General features: G+C 45.4%; 1 protein-coding gene across 1 annotated transcript in view; it reads right to left on the reverse strand.

Annotated features, from left to right (window-relative positions):
- Window positions 1–12,810: 12,810 nt before the first annotated feature.
- LOC310792489 (two pore channel protein 2-like) overlaps window positions 12,811–19,886 on the reverse strand; it is a gene marked incomplete at its 5' end in the record, with an annotated part of 37,316 nt that continues 30,240 nt past the window's right edge. The window contains 7 exons of the mRNA XM_083654169.1: window positions 12,811–13,308; window positions 13,971–14,062; window positions 14,511–14,592; window positions 14,726–14,808; window positions 16,004–16,109; window positions 17,684–17,760; window positions 18,265–18,336. Coding sequence (XP_083510295.1) covers window positions 13,230–13,308; window positions 13,971–14,062; window positions 14,511–14,592; window positions 14,726–14,808; window positions 16,004–16,109; window positions 17,684–17,760; window positions 18,265–18,336 — 591 coding nt within the window. The 3' untranslated portion in view covers window positions 12,811–13,229. The remainder of the gene's footprint in view (window positions 13,309–13,970; window positions 14,063–14,510; window positions 14,593–14,725; window positions 14,809–16,003; window positions 16,110–17,683; window positions 17,761–18,264; window positions 18,337–19,886) is intronic.

Here is a 19,886-nt window from a genome sequence, read left to right on the forward strand (position 1 = left end):
CACACACACACACACACACACACACACACACACACACTCTAGTGTGACTGACTGATTGTATGGATTGATGCTAAATTAACTCTCATATGTTAGATAACAATTCAGTGAGATTTCACATGACTTTGGCACCTTGTAGCCTACTGGCAGTCAATACAGAGCAAAATATCCTGAAACTCATCACACATGAACACAACTCATCTGTTTTATAGAGGAACTGGCTCAGTCAACAGCTTTTATCCATGTTCAATTCAAGGAAAATGACGCTGGTGTACGGAGAGCTTTCCCCAGCGATGGGCGTGGCCTATTTCCTGCAGTGTCTCTGTGTGTGTTCTCTACCTGGCTTCTGCGAGATTTCTTCTCCACAGCTTCAGGTTGGTCAGCTGACTCATTCCCCTGTCTCTTCATGGCCTGTCGGGGCCCAGAGGAGCTGATGGAGCCGGAGGGGACCGCAGACACAGCCTGTCTCTGATGAGGAAAAACAGCAGGATAGACAATGACAAACAACTCCACTCCATTTCTACTTTTTACATGTCAGCTACCATCCTCACAATAAACCCTTTCCACTTACATCCATAGTAGCCTATACACAGAGAGGCCATACATATAAGTTAATTTAGATTAAATAAATCCAAATCACTCAAAATAAAATACATGAAAGTAGCTAATATTACACGAATACTATTTTTATTCTCAGATTTGCATAAAACTATCTCTATTTAGATAGAGAGATAACAAAATAGCCTAGCCAGGTTGAGAACCACCTATTACATGATGTACAATGTGTTGCTGTGCTAGCCTGTGACAGAGACATAGTTTAGCTAACCTCTGCTAATGTTTTCATTGGAATATGTAAATATCTCTGAGTCATATAGCGCCAGGCTACTCACAGTCGGTCTGATCGGTCGTGGTGGGGGGAACATCTTCCTGAACTTCTGCAGGTCCGAGACTGGAGTCTGGAAGTTATCAAACAAAGCAGGCATGAGGCAAAGGCTAGCTGAGCAGAGGCTACATTACACAGTGGAGTTTGTTTGCACCTAAATACATCCATGGTTTGCGCACAGTCCGCTTTTTCCCTATTCGTTTTTCGTTCGTTTTTTAATCAGTCATCCGGGGAAAAAAAACGTCACGCACAGAATCCTTGCAAACTGAGTCCGATGCGTTGTATTATGTTTGTCAATACGAGACAAATATTCGTCATGTAGCCTATCCACATGACAACATGATCAGACAGACAGCCAGCACAGCAGTGGTGATGATGTGGACTGAAGCAGGCGACAGGATGGTGACCATCACTGCGCCTCCGTGTGGGCCTACTCACCTTGCCAGCAAGCCGACCAGCGCTGTGGGCCGTCATGTCGAGTTTTGCACCCCCGCCGATAATTGCATCCCCACCACATTTTGGGTCTGTTTTAACTTAAAAACAGGGATGCAAATCTCGGCAGGTACAAACCGCCGAGACTGGCCTCCCCCTCCATAAAGCTAGGAGAGACCCCAGGCATCGAGGTCACCTGTAGCCGGATTTTAAGCACCAAACTCGGCCTCCATGAGCCAGAAGAGAGCCCCAAGCATGGAAGTCACCTCGATGCGGATTTTATGCATCAAAGTCGGTCTCCATGAGCCAGGACAGACCCCCTGGCCTTGATATCACGTCTACCCAGACAATTATATCATTTGTAAACAGTTAAGTTTCCGTATAAATCATTACAATACGTTCCCTTGAGATGGGGATGCATTTGTCGGCGCCGCGGCGGGGCATGACTCGGCATGACACCGGGGCTCTCCTCCCCCGCTCCCCGGGGAGAGAGGGAGGAGAGCGCGGCGGCCAGAGGTGGAGAGAGCCGCCGCCTCTCCTCCGCCGCTTCTGTTATTTTTAAACTGCATAAAATGGTTGCACACCAAGTCCGTATTTTTCGTCCGAAATTGTCGAAATAACGTCAACAACTAGGCTATCCATATTCTACGATAGCTAGATGAGTTTAGCTAGCTAGGTTCGGTGAGTTCAACAACAAGCGAACTGTCATTAGTTTCAAACGAGTTGAAAGCCTCCGCTCTGTAACGTCAACAACATGTAGGATATAAAGATGGCCAAACTCACGTCAGGGGAGGGTTGATAGCGATACGTTGGCTGCATTCGGCTGAACATCGCGGTTGAGGTCGAGTTTAGCTACTGCTAAAAAAAAATGCGACTGCACTGTTGCATTTCCCTGGTGATCCTGACTTGGTCAAGGCTCTCACCCTAACTTAACTAACGGTCGGTAGCGTTAAACCAATCAGAGGCCACCCCAAATTCGAACTCACTCGACCCCGGGAAAAGCCAACTACCCACAGGGTTGCCAGATGGGCGGGATTTCCGCCCAATTAGGTTGGTTTGGGGTGGGAAATGGGCCTTGGGCGGGTTTACACTTACAGGGCAACTTGTTCCCATAGATCTGCCTTTGTTTCCAAAAGCCAAACCACTGATGAGAGAAAGCCGCTGATGGTCTTGAAGACTCCGTCCTGTCCATACTGTCCAGAAGTTTAGACAGACTACTATACACACACACACACACACACACACACACACACACACACACACACACACACACACACCACCACCACAACAACCATGTCCACACCTATCAATAGTGGTTGGTTGCTGTTTTTGAACTCTGTTATGCTGTAGTATCTTTGTGTGTTTAACTGCCTGTAGGAGCCACTTTCTAACTGTTGTCTGTTCTTTCTAAATATACATGCTGTCTTTCTTTGGAGCGGTCTATAGGAGGCGGTATAGAGCTCTGTGTGTTTACCATTGCATCTTACCAACACCCTGATCATGGATTGATCTATCTGTATCTATACATGTTATGGATGTTTATTTGTTTATTTGTTTATTAAAAGGATCCCCATTAGCTGGACGCCTTGGCGTCAAGCTAGTCTTCCTGGGGTCCATGACAGACAAACATAGAACATAAAACATTCAAATCATTAGTAAAATCATATCAATACATTAGAAACATTAGAAACATACATTAGAAACATAGCCTACATTAGAAACATCAATACTTTCATAACATTAAAATTACATTAAAATATAGCAGTCCTACGGTCATGTCAAAACATTCATAATCAAAACACTGGAAACAATTGCTACCACATATTTGGTTGGTCCTGCAGGTGTGATCGTAGGCTTCTCTTAAAGCAAGCCAGTCCACTGATTAAAGAAATGTTTCCTGGAAGATTATTCCACATCTTCACAGCCCTATAATTTAAAGCTCTTTTTAAGCTGTTTGACCTTGGAAGGGGAAGGGTCATCTGCCCCCTGCTGGCCGCTCTAGTAGCGTGCAGGTGAGTCTCAGCACTGTAGACAATTGTTCTAGAAATAAATCCAGGTATCTGAGTGTTGATGACTTTGTGAAAAAACACAAGTGTGTTGGATGTCAGTCTTTTCTCCACACAAAACCATCTTAGCTTTCTATGCATTTCGGCAACATTGGTCCTCGAGGAGCAACTTAGTGCAAGTCTAGCTCCTTTGTTTTGAGTTATTTGTAACTTCCTTATGAGGCCCCTTGATGCAGATGACCACACACCAGAACAATAGTCTAAATGACAAAGAACCAAGGAGGAAACAATTTGATTAAACAAAACAGAAGGAAGAAAATGAGCACACTTTCTCGCAGCAGCGACTGCCGCTCCCATTTTGCGGACAATATTGTTAACATGGTCAGACCAGGACAATGCACTGTCTAGCCAAATACCCAGTAGCTTTGCCTTTTTCACTTGTTGGATAGGGTGACCCTCTATGATTAGATTAAGTTTCGGATCTCGAGCTAGCTTTAGCTTTGATCCAAATACCATTGTAACAGTCTTAGATGGATTCAGTAAGAGCTTGTTTGTTTTAACCCAAAGATATATGCAATTCAGCTCCCTTGTCAGAACCTGCTTGAGCTCTGTGCATGTGGGGGAAGCATAATAAAGGGTAGAGTCATCCGCATACATGGTCAGAGACGCCTCTTTAACTGCCAATGGCATATCGTTTGTAAAAATTGAGTAGAGGAGAGGGCCGAGGCAACTCCCCTGTGGAATTCCGCAGTTTAAATCCCTACTTTTTGATAAAGAGCCATTAAAAAAGCATCTCTGTGACCTGGATGTCAGGTAGCTCCTCATCCATGAGATGGCAGAGGGTCTGAACCCATAGTGTGTCAGTTTATCGATTAAAAGGTCATGATCTATCAAATCAAAAGCAGCACTAAAATCAAGCATAACTGCGCCAACAAGCATAGATTTGTCAATTGATGCCAGCCAACTATCAGTCATTTGAAGCATGGCAGTACAGGTTGAATGACCTGAATGACTAATGAATGTTAGGTAGACATATGAAAAAAGGCGAGACACGAACACCGGTGTCAAATAAAAACACATAAACTGGAGCCTTTGCAGTGTGCGAGCTTTATTTATTTTTTCTATTTTTTCATGGATGTTAGGTAGGCTATCAGATACTCCTGCCAATGCCCTGAACCCAGTCACTGTTCTCAGAATTGGAGTGCTTACTGTGACTGCCCATTGCTTTTATCATCTTTATTGCTCTCAATTTCATTATATTACATTACATTCAGTTTCAAGTTGATTGGAATTCAGTTTCAAACTAATACATTCAATTTCAAATGATGCTATTCATATTCAGTTCTTCAATGCAATTATACAAGTTAAACAATACAAATTGAAATGATGTGATTCAAATTCAGTCTGTTAATACAATTGTTCAAATTGAGCAACACCCCAATAATATTTTGTTCTATGAAGATGTCAACAGTGAATATATCAGCGCTTCTGTTTTTATACGCAAACACCATTTTATTGGAGGAAAAGAGTGAGCTAAGAGCTTAGATTAATTTTCCAAGTGAACATTTACAAAGTGAAGAGCAGAAAACCACTGAAGGTGGAGCGGTGGCCTGGACTGTCATAGAGATGGTGTCCCCTGAGGGAAGTTTCATGTAGACCCTGTCGCGGGGCTGCAGCGTCAGGACCAGACCATTGGAGAAGTAGGTGCGGGGGTCAGCTGTGTCGGTGGGGTTCTCTCTGTTATGCAACAGAAAGAAGTCGTTCTTGAAGAGCTTCACTCCTGTAAATTTTGTGGTTTTGTAACCGCTGGCGGTGAATCTGAAATAGTAGACTCCTCCCACCGGTGCTGTGAAGATGCCTGCAGAAGAAATAATGCAAAGTCTCTATGAAGTGACATCCCACAACATGGTGAACAGATTCATCAACAAGGTTAGCTGTGTGTGTGTGTGTGTGTGTGTGTGTGTGTGTGTGTGTGTGTGTGTTGGGTCACCTGTATCAGAGCTGTAGGCCCGTCCAGTGTTGGTCCAGACTTTCCTGTAGATCAACGTTCTGTCTCCGCTGAAGGGTCCTATTGTACGTCCTCCATCACCTCCACCCAGAGCGGTGGAGAACGCCCCCTTCTGTCTGTTTCTGTCTGTCTGTCTGTGTGTGTGTGTGTGGGTGTGGGGGGGGGGGGGGGGGGGGGGCAGGAAAAAACACATTCTTTGAAATCTTTGCATACAAAATTGTTGTTCTTGAGGACAGAATCATCTGTGTTTTTGAAATACTGACAATGAATTGTAGGTCAAATTAAGCCCTTTTTGAAAGGGGTGTCTAGCCGACTGCTACGGGGGCGTAGGTCAAGTCGGGGCGCCATCCCACCCTGACTCAATGGCTCAGTGGCGGTGGAGGTCTGTCGATGAGTTCAGCATCTACACCTGACTTTTAAAGGGACTGGCAGATGACACTCTGATTGGTTGAGTTCATGTTACGCCCAAAACACACCTATGAATAATTAAGGGACTTAGTACATGCACGTACAAGTGGACTTAGACACAACCACAAATGCACTTGTGCCATGCGCTTAGATCGTGCGCTATCGACAAAATAGGGCCCTAGTCTCCTCACAGAAACATTTCCCCATGCTGTAACAAGTATCTGACGAAGGCAAAAACTAAAATTCAAACATCAATCAATCAATCAAAGTTTATTTAGAGTGCAAAATCACACCGAGGTGTCTCAGTACACTTCACAATAACAACAGAACACTAAAATCAGGTAAAACAATACACAGAGAAATATTACACAGTATAATCATCATCAAATATAGTATCTATCTCAGTAAAGTGACATATCAAGTAACAATAATCATAGCAAATATGACAATAATCATAGCAAATATAACATTCAATAAAGTACTATTGCAAGTCATATGACTGTGCAATTAAATGTGTTTTGAGCCTGGATTTAAAAATTTCGACTGATGTCGCTTGCCTAACACTGGGTGGAAGCTTGTTCCAGAGGTAGGGTGCCCTGTAGGAGAAAGCTCTACTGCCAGCTGACTTTCTCTTGATTAAAGGGACAGTAAGAAGGCCTGTATTTTGGGAACGGAGGGAGCGTGAGGGGATGTACGGGATGATGAGATCTGAGAGATATGAAGGGGCAAGCCCGTGGAGGGATTTGAACGCTAGCAGGAGCACCTTGAAACATCTAGCTGCCATCAATGTCGCTGTAAGATTTGGAAGATGAAGCTCCGCATGAAGTCTCATATATTTTCATATGAGCAACAAAAAAACCTTCTCTTTACCTGTCTGCAGCTCATCCACCTCCCTATCAGTGTTGGTCACCTTGACTCTGAGGGACGACACTGCAGAGTCTTGAGCTGGAAGCACAGAGACAAAGCACACCAAAGCTTTTATAGATTTGCTTTTGCTGCTGTTGTTGTTGTTGTTGTTGTCTTCCAGTGTGGCTGAAAACATCAAGACAAGCAGCACTTTAACAAGTCAAGTCAACACTGTAGGCCTATATACAGAGTTCCTACACAGGTCTGGAAAATCTGGGAAAATAATTGGGTATTTTCCAGGTCAAAGTCGCACAATTATGCAAAAATATTGTTATAATGTCCCAATGTTTCTCACCTCTAATATTCATTTTTTTTGTCAGTGGAGAATAATCTTCATCATCCATGATGAGTTAGTAGAGACAAGACGATGAATATTATGTCAACTGTATTGAAAACCAATCGCATCAAGGAAATAAGGTCTGTAAAAAGTCTGGAATTTTTTAATTGAAACTCTGTAGGAAGCCTATTATAGCGCTTTAAAGAACACAGTGGTGTCCCACCTGAGTTCTTCCTCTCCAGAGCCTCCACCTTCCTCTTCTGCAGCTGGGTGTCTGTGGCTCTATGGTGGGTGTTGCCTCCTTCCTCTGCTGCTCCACCTCCCTATTAGTGTTGGTCATGGGGCTAGAAGAAGAAGAAGAAGAAGAAGAAGAAGAAGAAGAAGAAGAAGAAGAAGAAGAAGAAGAAGAAGAAGAAGAAGAAGAAGAAGAAGAAGAAGAAGAAGAAGAAGAAGAAGAAGAAGAAGAAGAAGAAGAAGAAGTTCTTAAAATGTCTTAACATTTTGTGAAGCTGGAACCAGGAAATGTTTGGTATTTTTACTTGATAAATGAACAGTTAATCGATTATAAAAAATTCTAATTAATCGATTAATCACAGAATAGTTTCAGCACGAGTAAATATGGCATGAAACACAACAAAATAATGTAGCCTACCGGCTTTGGGATCAACTCTATTATAATCAAATGTCTCCAGAGACGACAGTTTTTCAGTAGCGGTGCTCCACACAGTATTAGGTGTGAGCACCAGCTCCCCCGGGGAGTCCCACCTGCTTCCTCCCTCTCCAGATCCTCCACCTTCTTCTCCTGCAGGCGCAGTTCAGTGTTGGTGGCGTTCAGCTCGGCATTGGCGGCGGTCAGCTTGGCTCCGAGAGCTGCTGCCTCCATCCTCCGCTCCTCCACCTCCCTCTCGGTGTTGGTCACTCGGTCTCTGAGGGACGACACTGCAGAGTCTCGAGCTGGGAGCACAGAGACAAATCACAACAAAACTTTGATGGATTTGTTCTTGTTGTTGGCGTCTTCCAGTGTGGCTGAAAACATCCTCAAATTTAAAGGCAGACAATCCAAGTCAGACAAGTCAAGTCAACGTTTACTGTATAGAGATCCTACGTTCCTACACAGGTCTGGAAATGTCAGGAGATGTCTGGGGAAAGAATTGGGTATTTTCCAGGTCTTAACTGTTGGGGGTCGCACCCACCTGCATTCTCCCTCTCCAGCTCCTCCATATTCTTCTTCTGCAGCTGCAGCTCAGTGTTGGAGGTGCTCAGCTGTGCTCTGAGAGCTGCTGCCACCTCCTCTCCCTTCGTCACTCTGTAGGACAACACTGAAAACAACAGGCGCTAACACTTTATTTGGACAGCTTACTGAAATTGAAAAAAAACTAAGGCACTCCATCTTTAAGTGAAATAATATTATAAATGTAGTCTTTGAGTAGATCAAGCAGATCAACGAGTATTAACTCCTCAGGGTCTGACAGTCTGAATATAACGGGTGGCATTCCACCCAACACATAAAGCCCCATACATGCATACATGCCAAAGAAATGTGAATCTACAATAAGGCATAACAACAATAACAAATACTATTATAATACTAATATAATACAATAAATAAATATCGTATACAAGAAAACAAAGAGATGATATATATCCTAAAAAAGACTTGACTCCCCTTCCCCCTGTCTCTTTCTATCATAAGATTGTTCAACCATGTTGTTATTATTACTACTACTGTAATTGCTATTCTCGTGTCAGCTAGATTTAGCTAGACATTCTGTGAAGCCCTCTGAGACATGCTTGTGAATTATGGCTATACAAATTAACTTGACTTGACTAACAATAAGTTAGAGTGAGTGCATCTGCACCAAAAAAGGAAATTCCATGAGGCTCAAGTGTAGATAAACAAATCTCAATTTGACAATGAATGACCTGATCACCTGTAGAATGACCAAATAATAAAAAGCAAGTGTTAGAGTCTATTGCAAATCAAAATGGCCATGTATAAGGATTAAATAAACATAATACAAAAATGAGTAACAGTAAAATGTACTGTATAGATTGATCACTGGACATTAAATGTACATCCTGTACCCCCCCCCCCCCCCCCCTCCACGTAGGGCTCGAGGGTGGTATCCACGTAGGGCTCCAGGGTGGTGTCCACGTAGGGCTCCAGGGTGGTATCCACGTAGGGCTCGAGGGTGGTATCCACGTAGGGCTCGAGGGTGGTATCCACGTAGGGCTCGAGGGTGGTATCCACGTAGGGCTCGAGGGTGGTATCCACGTAGGGCTCGAGGGTGGTGTCGACGTAGGGCTCCAGGGTGGTGTCCACGTAGGGCTCGAGGGTGGTATCCACGTAGGGCTCGAGGGTGGTGTCGACGGAGGGCTCGAGGGTGGTGTCCACGTAGGGCTCGAGGGTGGTGTCCACGTAGGGCTCGAGGGTGGTATCCACGTAGGGCTCCAGGGTGGTATCCACGTAGGGCTCGAGGGTGGTATCCACGTAGGGCTCCAGGGTGGTGTCCACGTAGGGCTCGAGGGTGGTGTCCACGTAGGGCTCGAGGGTGGTGTCCACGTAGGGCTCGAGGGTGGTGTCCACGTAGGGCTTGAGGGTGGTGTCGACGGAGGGCTCGAGGGTGGTGTCCACGTAGGGCTCGAGGGTGGTGTCCACGTAGGGCTCGAGGGTGGTGTCCACGTAGGGCTTGAGGGTGGTGTCGACGGAGGGCTCGAGGGTGGTGTCCACGTAGGGCTCGAGGGTGTTGGCGACGTAGGGCTCGGGAGGGGTGTTGTTGTAGGGCTCGGACTCGCTGGTGTTGTTGGCGGCGACCTCCTCCTCCCCGCCCAGCGGCGCGGCCTGCGCCCCCGGCTGGGACCCACAGCACAGCAGCAGCAGCAGCAGCAGCAGCAGCAGCAGCAGAGACACAGCAGGATCCATCCTCAGCTTCCTCACTCTCTTGAGGCTCGGCTCTGCCTCGTAAATACCCCTCGCCGCTGCCTCCCTCCCTCCTGGCTTCGCCCCCTCCCTCCCTCCCTCCTGGCTTCGCCCCCTCTCTCCCTCCCTCCAAATATCAAAGGTTTTTGATATACCAAATCAGAGCAGGACCGTTAACATGGTCATACATACAGCATATGAAACCCGAATTGTCCCCGGAATTTTTTATTTCATAGATAATAATAACATTGGATATTTTAATGGTATATTATTGACTGCCGTGTTCCAGTTTTTAATTTCAGAAATCTGGTCAGCTTATTTTAGCCAGCTCTGACCACCCACTCTTGGGGGAATTTGTTCTTCTCCCCTCTGGGCAGAGACAGAGGTCCCCCGGGGTAACGTTAATCATTCATTTGCACTAGACCTTGGCAGCACTGCTCATCAGAACTTTATTATGGCTATCATTCCAATGGTTTTGATACTTTAACCAACAGATACATTTTCTTTGGTTGTTTGTTGTAACTGTTGCGATTAATGTGATCACATGTCCTCTTTTATGTTGTGTTTTTGCCCCTCTACTGTAAACCAAATGTCCCCCTGAGGGACGATAAAGATCTGATCCGATCTGATCTGAACTGAAGTGAACTGAACTAATGTGGTACTCTTGACCGCCGTGTTTGTCTTGGTTACCCTCGTGAAACTGTTTGTAATATTGTTGTGCAGAGTTCAAGTTTCAAGTGCTGCCCCTTTGCCGTGTCCCGTGATCTAGGTAGGGGAATTTCACCAAAAAGCAACGCTTATTTATTTTGCACCTGATCTGACACACATCCAAAAGCTGTAAACTGTTTTGTCGGCATTTATTTAGTTTGACAGTTATTGAGAATTGTTTTGAGTTAAGTTGTGGACCAGTGATGTCATTCATGCACAATATTGATCCTCTATGTCCAGAGGAGCAGGGGCACAATGTGCACTGTGGAAGCCAAGTGTGTGTGTGTGTGTGTGTGTGTGTGTGTGTGTGTGTGTGTGTGAGTGAGTGAGTGATTGAGTGAGTGAGTGAGTGAGCAGAATCTTGTTTGGCTACAGCCATGCCGTTGTACGTGCGATCGGGCTGAAACTTTCAGGAAGTGTAAAGAGCACATGTGCGGGTGACCTGACGGAGCCGGATTTTTTTAAAGATTAGTGCAGATCAAGTGCCCTAATTACCTGCCCTAAGGCTGAGGCTATATAAGTTCAGTGACGATGTCATCAGTGATGATGTCATCAGTGATGAACATGAGGTCATCAGTGATGATGTCATCAGTGATGATGAGAAAAGTGAGCCCTGTCTCATGTTAACAAAGGTACAAGGAGAACATCCCAACTTGTTTCTGTGCAGTTTATTTAGCTCTTTTTTCTCTCAATACAAAATGCATTTGAATTGTATTTACAAAAACAACAAAAAATAAACAAAAACAACAACAAACAAACAAACAAACAAACACACCACCAGTTTAAAGATCTCTGTTTATAATAAATAACAAACACACTGACAAGAAGCAAGCTTTCATTCCCCTTTTAGGTCAAAATTGAATCTCACTTAAAATAACACACTGGCTTTACGACAAATGCTAACAATTTCTGAAGACTGTGTGGTTTGCATAATGATACCATCCACCAAAATACAGCCACGATATTAGCATGCACCCCAGTGACCTCAATCCTGCTCACACACACAGAGGGGAAAGAGGCTATAACAAGCTTTCATTTTCCACTAAGTCCTTAATTAGGGAGATCCTGCACTGAGTACATCCAGTGAGAGGGGAGAAAATACAAAAATAAAATACAAAAATACAAAAAGACTTCAGAAGTACAATGTGCTGAATCTTTGTAAACAAGCACCATACATTCAGGCAGTGTCTCGTCATAGACGCGCGGATAAATGGATCAGCATGGGGGAAATCCTTTCCCAGCCAGCATAGTTAGCATTTAGCTGCTAGCCCAGCCCAGGCAGACAGGATCGGGATTCAACCACCGCAGTAAACGCACATCTGTTCTGAACAGACGTCGTCGTCGTCTATGTGCTCTTGAATCCCCAATCCTGTAGTGTAGAGCCGCAGCACCGTCTTTTGGTGAGTCAGCCCATTGAGATATATGGGGGTTTTTCCCCCACCGTCGTCTAGTCTCGCTCACCAGCCATAGTAACATTTTGTGGACGTTCCCACACAGACAGACTGTATCTAACGGCTATTCTAGACCCAATCGCCATGACGTTGCGTTAATAACAACAGGGACTTCCGGGTCGACACCTGATTTAAATTGTGGAGATATCACAATTTGTTTATTGTTTATTTCTGTTGTCATTTTCAGCTGTGATTGTAATGTTAAAGGTATAAACCCTAGTTAAACACGGTGGTGCGACCTATCTGACGTTTGGTTGTACTTATTTTATGTAGCTAGTTACTATGTTGATCAACCAAATCTCCCCAACAGTGACATCTCACCGCCGGTCGGACTAGCTGCTAGTTTTGGGTGAACTCAAGCTGTATTTTTTAAAATTCTGTGGCCCACTGGGTATATTAGGTCTCCAAACCAGCGTTGATTCACAGCCGTCCCTAACATAGCTCAACTAATCAAGAGTATTTCTGTCTCCACAGCGGCTCTGCCTCTGACAAATGTTTGTAGAGCTAGAACTCCAATCTGCGCTTTGCAGTGGTTTTACTGATGAAGTACATGAGAAATATCTGCTTCCTACTGGATTCAGTGGTAGCTACATAGTAAAGTAACAAGTAAAACAATATAAAACAAACTAGTAGTAATTTAGATCACTAGGCATTTCGCGCGCTCTGCGCGGGTTTGCTCGCTCAGCCGCTGCGCGGCCTCGCCCCGACATGCAGGTCGCCGAGCTGGCCCCGCAGCTCGCATAATGCAGCTCGGCTGCTGCGCGGCCCCGCCTGCCCTATTGGCGCGCGCGTGCGTCTGTGTGTGTGTGTGTATTGCTCACAAAATGTTATTGCCCTTAAGTTTACATGCGCGCGGGTGTGTGCGTGTGTGTGCGTCATAAGATGATTTTGCTCTTATGGCATCACTGATGACATCATCAGTCTTATTACATCACCGATGAGATCATCAGTGATGTCACAACGCCTCCTATGACATCATCAGTGGGACAAGAATGGAAACAAACAGAACATTGCCCACTTGCTCCCTTGTATAATAATAAGATAGATAGATCGTGATATTGTTCCATCAGCGCAGGTGATCTTCTGACACACAGTAGGCAGTCATCAAACTTATGGTTCCTCTGTGACTGGGTACTGGCAGACAAGTGCTGTGTGTGTGTGTGTGTGTGTGTGTGTGTGTGTGTGTGTGTGTGTGTGTGTGTGTGTGTGTGTGTGTGTGTGTGTGTGTGTGTGTCACCAGTGCAGGTGCAGGTGAGGGTGTTGGTGTAGCTGACTGAGTAGTTCCTCTTCTGTCGGCTCCTGGACCTGCTCTCTGGAGAGAGAGAGAGAGAGAGAGAGAGAGAGAGAGAGAGAGAGAGAGAGAGAGAGAGAGGAGAGAGAGAGAATAGGAATGATGAGTCACTTAACAGACTTAATAGTCATAGTCTAATTAAGCCAATAAAGATCCAAAGTCCCTCCCCTTCCGGTCGGGGGCGGGGCCTACACACACCGGTGTCTGAAAAAAAAAGAGTGGTGCATGGCGGTGAATTTTTTTTTTATCCTGTTTTTATTGTGCCATGAAATACACACATGATGTTTGTCAATTTAAAAAGATAACTTTGGAAGTCAAGAAAGTCGCAGTTTGTCATAAAACTGTGGCACGATAAGTTATAAATCAGAAAGACGACACACAACCAGTCGCGTAAGTGACGTCTCTCCCGCCAGGCCATGTTGGTGTTGGCGTGACGTGTTGCCGTGACGTATTATTGTGCGAGACGAGAGATGTAGTTGATTGAGCGGTTTCATACAAAACTAAACGTTACGTTTCAGTTTTACGACAAACTGCGGCTTTCTTGACTTCTTTTAAATGGAGGAGAAATCACGTGTACTTCATGGCACAATTCAAAGGGGATCAGAAAAAGTATCTCACCGCTCACCACCATTCAAATATGTCAGTGTCTGTCTAACAAAACAATAAGCATGAGGTGGGCCTACTTGAATATGAGCTGAACAGAAGTCTCATAATTGGTCCGCTCCACTTCTGTCACTGAGCAGCTGTGACTGCGGTCCCACTTATAGGTGAAGTTCTGTTGGAAGACAGATAATAGAGCTTATTATTATGATGAGTGATTCAGTTGATGCATGCATACATTAATGCAACAATATTGTTTTATTTACTTTGTTGGCTCATAATCCACCTGAAACAATGCAGATTGGGGAGGGGGCAGATCTCTCCCTCAGTCTCTCTCCCCCTCTCCTCTCTCTCTCTCTCCCTCAGTCTCTCTCCCTCTCCCACAGTCTCTCTCTCCCTCAGTCTCTCTCCCCCTCTCCTCTCTCTCCCTCAGTCTCTCTCCCCCTATCTCTCCCTCTCCTCCTCTCTCTCCCTCTCCCTCAGTCTCTCTCCTCCTCTCCCCCTCTCTCTCCCTCTCCCTCAGTCTCTCTCGTGAGCCTCACAGGCCTTGTGGTTTATTGGTATATTAGTACTTTTATAAGTCGTTTATATGAATGGACCCATGTGGTCTAAGTGACTCCTACCTCTAAGATGAGCGCCACAAACAGGTTGACCCACATGACAGAGGAAGTGAGCCACCAGCACACAAAGTAGACCTTGGCCCAGCTGGAAGGGAGCCAAGAAACATCATCATCATCATCATCATCATCATCATCATCATCATCATCATCAGCATCAACAACAACAATAACAACAAGCGCTGTTGATTAAGGGTGGGCTGGGCTGTGTGGTTTCCTACTCGGTGGTGTATCTGCTGTAGGCGTCCATGAAGGCCTGCCAGTTGTTGACCACCATGACGTTGTAGAGCAGGATGATGGAAGCCTGAGGGTGAGAGGGAGAGAGAGAGAGAGAGACAGAGACCAGAGAGAGAGAGACAGGAGAGAGAGAGAGAGACAGCAGAGAGAGGAGAGGGAAAGAGACCGGAGAGAGAGAGAGAGACAGGAGAGAGAGACAGCAGAGAGAGGAGAGGGAAAGAGACCGGAGAGAGAGAGAGAGACAGGAGAGAGAGACAGCAGAGAGAGGAGAGGGAAAGAGACCAGAGAGAGAGAGAGAGAGAGAGAGAGAGAGACAGAGACAGCAGAGAGAGAGGAGAGGGAAAGAGACTGGAGAGAGAGAGAGGAGAGGGAGAGAGAGAGAGAGACAGGAGAGGGAGAGAGAGAGGAGAGGGAAAGAGACCGGAGAGAGAGAGAGGAGAGGGAGAGAGACCGGAGAGAGAGAGAGGGGAGAGGGAGAGAGAGACCGGAGAGAGTGTTTAAAAGTAAGCAAGCAGCAGTAAGGTCATTTTATCACAAGGTGGCGCCAGTCAGTTTGACGTGAAACAGCAGTGTGTTCTTCATCAATAACACACCTCAGAATGCAAACATTGGCCAATCAATTGACTATTTACTGTACACTTACCTCGAAACAACAAAGCTATCAAAACAGTGTGGACTAAATACAACAAGAAAGGCTGGAAAACAAAGTCCCATTTCACTACCCAGATCTTTCATTGTAAAACCGCATACATGCAATATGAGAGAGAGAGAGAGGGAGAGGGAGAGGGGGAGAGAGATAGAGAGAGGGAGAGAGAGAGAGAGAGAGAGAGAGGGAGAGAGAGAGAGAGAGAGAGGGAGAGAGAGAGAGAGAGGGAGAGGGAGAGAGAGGGAGAGAGTAAGAGGGAGAGAGAGAGAGAGAGGGAGAGTGAGAGGGAGAGAGAGAGTAAGAGAGAGAGAGAGAGAGAGAGAGGGAGAGTGAGAGGGAGAGCGAGAGAGAGTGAGAGGGAGAGAGAGGGAGAGAGAGAGAGTAAGAGGGAGAGAGAGAGAGAGAGGGAGAGCGAGAGAGAGTGAGAGGGAGAGAGAGGGAGAGAGAGAGAGTAAGAGGGAGAGAGAGAGAGAGAGAGAGGGAGAGTGAGAGGGAGAGCGAGAGAGAGTGAGAGGGAGAGAGAGAGAGAGGGAGAGCGAGAGAGAGTGAGAGGGAGAGAGAGGGAAGGTATCAAATTAAATCCTTTAACACTCTCCTGGATGGTTGTGTTACTCACAGCGAAGTCATTGAAGTTGTTGGCCCAGTAGCCCAGCTCTTCATACGTGCCACATGCAAAGCTCACGTTAGAGGTGATGTTCTCCATGCTGGAATTGGACATCATACTGGCACGCACACACACACGCACACACACACACACACACACACACACACACACACACACACACACACACACACACACACACACACACACACACACACACACACACACACACACACACACACACACACACACACACACACAAGAACCAATTAAGAACCAGGGACTAATTAGCCCCGCTGTAATTTGCCTGCTTTAATTTGCACATTAAGTGCTGTAGCCTCTTTCTGCCTGTGTCAGCACGTTGATTTTGTGCTGACCAGTGACTTTGTTTTGCACTATGTTACTCAACCCTTATTGAGCAAAGCTCATCTGTATGGACGGTATCATGCTTTCGACATTTGGTATAGGTTGAGGCCACGTCTCGTCATAGACGCTGGGTTAGCTGGCTCAGCCTGGCTGGGGGCGTGGTCAGGGTGGGGTAAAAACCCCCGTTCTATCCATTCAGCAAAGTTAGAATTTAGCTGATAGCCCAGCCCAGGCAGACACGATCGGGGATTTAACCACCGCAGTAAACGCACATCTGAGCAGGCGTCTTGTGTTCTGCTCTAGAACCCCCAAACATGTAGTTTAAAGCTGCAGCACCGTCTTTTGGTGAGTCAGCCCATGAGATATATGGGCGGTTTTACCCCACTCGCGCGCCAGCCGTTTAACATTTTGTGGGCGTTCCCACACATGCGGACTGTCTCTATGTATTTGACTGCTTTCGCTTTTTGGACCTCCTCTCCCCCTGCGTTTTAACAGATCTTCACGGTGTTTTCTGATCACACATGGAAATGCATTGAAGATCTGATCACCCAAACCAGCTCCAGACGTGGTCAGAGACACACATTTGGCTCCTGTGTAAATGCAATGGATCTTCAATAACGTGGTGGATGAGGACTGAGGAAGAAAGCGTTTACTGTCCGTTTTAAAATGTGCAGGCTAAGTATTGTGAGAGGAAGCTTCTTTCCTCTTGGCGAGGGAAAGAGAAATCAGAAATCAGTGAGAGACATTTTATTGAATGTAAACCAGCTAAGTAGATGAGAGAGGAGAAGAAAAGTAAAACTATATTAAGGAGGTATCACTATACCTCATGTGTGTTCACTAAACCTCATGTGTGTTCACTATATCTCATGTGTGTTCACTATATCACTATACCTCATGTGTGTTCACTATCACTATACCTCATGTGTGTTCACTATACCTCATGTGTGTTCACTATACCTCATGTGTGTTCACTATACCTCATGTGTGTTCACTATACCTCATGTGTGTTCACTATACCTCATGTGTGTTCACTATCTCATGTGTGTTCACTATATCTCATGTGTGTTCACTATACCTCATGTGTGTTCACTATACCTCATGTGTGTTCACTATATCTCATGTGTGTTCACTATACCTCATGTGTGTTCACTATACCTCATGTGTGTTCACTATCACTATACCTCATGTGTGTTCACTATACCTCATGTGTGTTCACTATACCTCATGTGTGTTCACTATATCACTATACCTCATGTGTGTTCACTATCACTATACCTCATGTGTTCACTATATCACTATACCTCATGTGTGTTCACTATATCACTATACCTCATGTGTGTTGATGGTGGTGTAATTGCTCCCTCAAATAGCCAGATCCCAATCACAGCATACACATAGTACACCACCTACAGAGAGAGGAGGGATCTGCTGTTAGGAAAGTACAGTAGCAGGTTCACTCCAAAATGCTACACTTTGATTTAAAAAAATAATAATTTTGTTTTTCTCCTTGAATGCATCACCCATATCAATGAATATTACAAATACGTGTCTGTGATGGAAGTCATTGTCAGGAATATTCCTTTTTATCATCACTATATTATTTTTTTATTATTAATATATTTATATTAAGGCACTTTTGCAAGTGTGGACACATTTCTGTATGTTTGCTCCTCTAAATCTAAATCAAAGCTCTTAATATTGCGAATACTTTGAATAAAATGCAATATTTTACAGTAAAGAGCAGCTATGTGTTCAAATAGTAGATGTCTCACTTTGGAATGAAACTCTTGAATGAATGAATTAATAAATGAATGTATGTTTCTAATTCTAAATAAAACATGACCAAACATGGCACACCAACTGTATGGCCGTATGCTGATGTGGACAGTGTGTGTGATGACGTCACTCACCACCAGCACTCCGGCAAAGGCGCGGAGGTTTTTCACCAGGTCCAGCAGCGTACTGGCGACTAGAGACATGAGCTGGAGAAACAAAATGAGGTATGCATCAGGGCCCAGACACACCAGACTGCCATCTAAGAACTAGCATGCGTCGCCTGTGTCGGGGGCTGAAAAGTTGCATTAAGAACACACCGCAATAGAGAGCCGCAGGGATGAGTCCGGAAATCATCGATGCTAACACTCCTGGTTCTTCACTGTTTTCGCCTATGGGAGTTTTGAATGGGTTTTTGGCGCGATGCTTCTAATAATCTGTCTGGGCAACGCTGGCTTAATCAAACGCGAACCAGTGTTTAGTAATATCATCTTCACACATGAAGACCACTTTTATGAGTTTTGAAGCTTTTACGTGCCGTTAAAAGGGCGGCTAGCTAGCAAACGGCTAAATGAGACTACACTGTTGAGTCGATGGGGATATATACGTCAATAACGTCACCACTTCAAAGGACGAACACGGAAATTCTCTTTCCCTCACCTGGTTCAGCCCGTTCAGCCCGGGGTAATCAGTGCACACATCCAACAACAGTCCAGGTTGAGCGCTGACGTGACGTGGAAGCCTATGCGACAGTGTGTAGTTCTGGATTAGCTTAGCTCGAGCTTTTTACTTCTAGGGCTCGCATTTACGCTACAAAACTCATGAAAGTGGTCCTCATCTGTGAAGATTATCCGACTGAACTCTGGTTCGCGTTTCATTAAGCCAGCGTTGCCCAGAGAGATTATTAGAAGTATCGCGGCAAAAACCCGTTCAAAAATTTCATAGACAGAAACAGTGAAGAACCAGGAAGTCCGGGACTTCCGCGTTCTGACTACAAAAATACGTCATCCCTGCAGCTCTTTATAGACGACAACTAGCACGTACGTTGTGTGCCTGCGTGAGACCTAGTACTGCACATATACAAACCGTTGTTATGATACATCGTTGTGAAAATGTGTATTGGAATGATCAGATACAGTAGGGATGACGTTGAAAAGTGAGAAGAACGTTTTGTGCGTGCTGTGACGGTTTAGTAATATAGCTACTTCTAATCCAGAATATCTCTGATAAAAAGAGTCGCAGATGGCGCTGACGTTGTCAGCGTTTGCCTGGTCTTTTGCTTGTGGAGGAAAAACGGAAGAGGCGGAGCTAGAAAAATATGGAGAAAGCGCACGAAACGAAACGGGCGATATCATACAGCGACAGGCTCCAGGGGCTTTGCTGAAGGCCAGCTGACCGGCCAATCGGAGCGATCTCTCTCACTGACGATTTAACAGGCTGAGCGGGATGACTAGGGCAAACGGTGCGGGACACACCGCAAAAACTACTGTAGGGCCACAGTCGCTCACTGACGGCCCGACATTGACCGATGGCCGACTGTTGGCCCACGTGTCTGGAGCTTAACACACATAGGGACACAAAATGACACGATCTTATTTGTGATGAGGTCGTTGAGTGTCAGCGCAGCTTGAGCTTTGGACACGCAGCCATGTCCTGTACCTTGTCCTGTACCATGTCCTGTACCTTGTCCTGTACCATGTCCTGTACCTTGTCCTGTACCATGTCCTGTACCTTGTCCTGTACCATGTCCTGTACCATG

Source organism: Poromitra crassiceps (assembly GCF_964638095.1).
Source record: "Poromitra crassiceps genome assembly, chromosome: 18".
Taxonomy (NCBI): Eukaryota; Metazoa; Chordata; class Actinopteri; order Beryciformes; family Melamphaidae; genus Poromitra; species Poromitra crassiceps.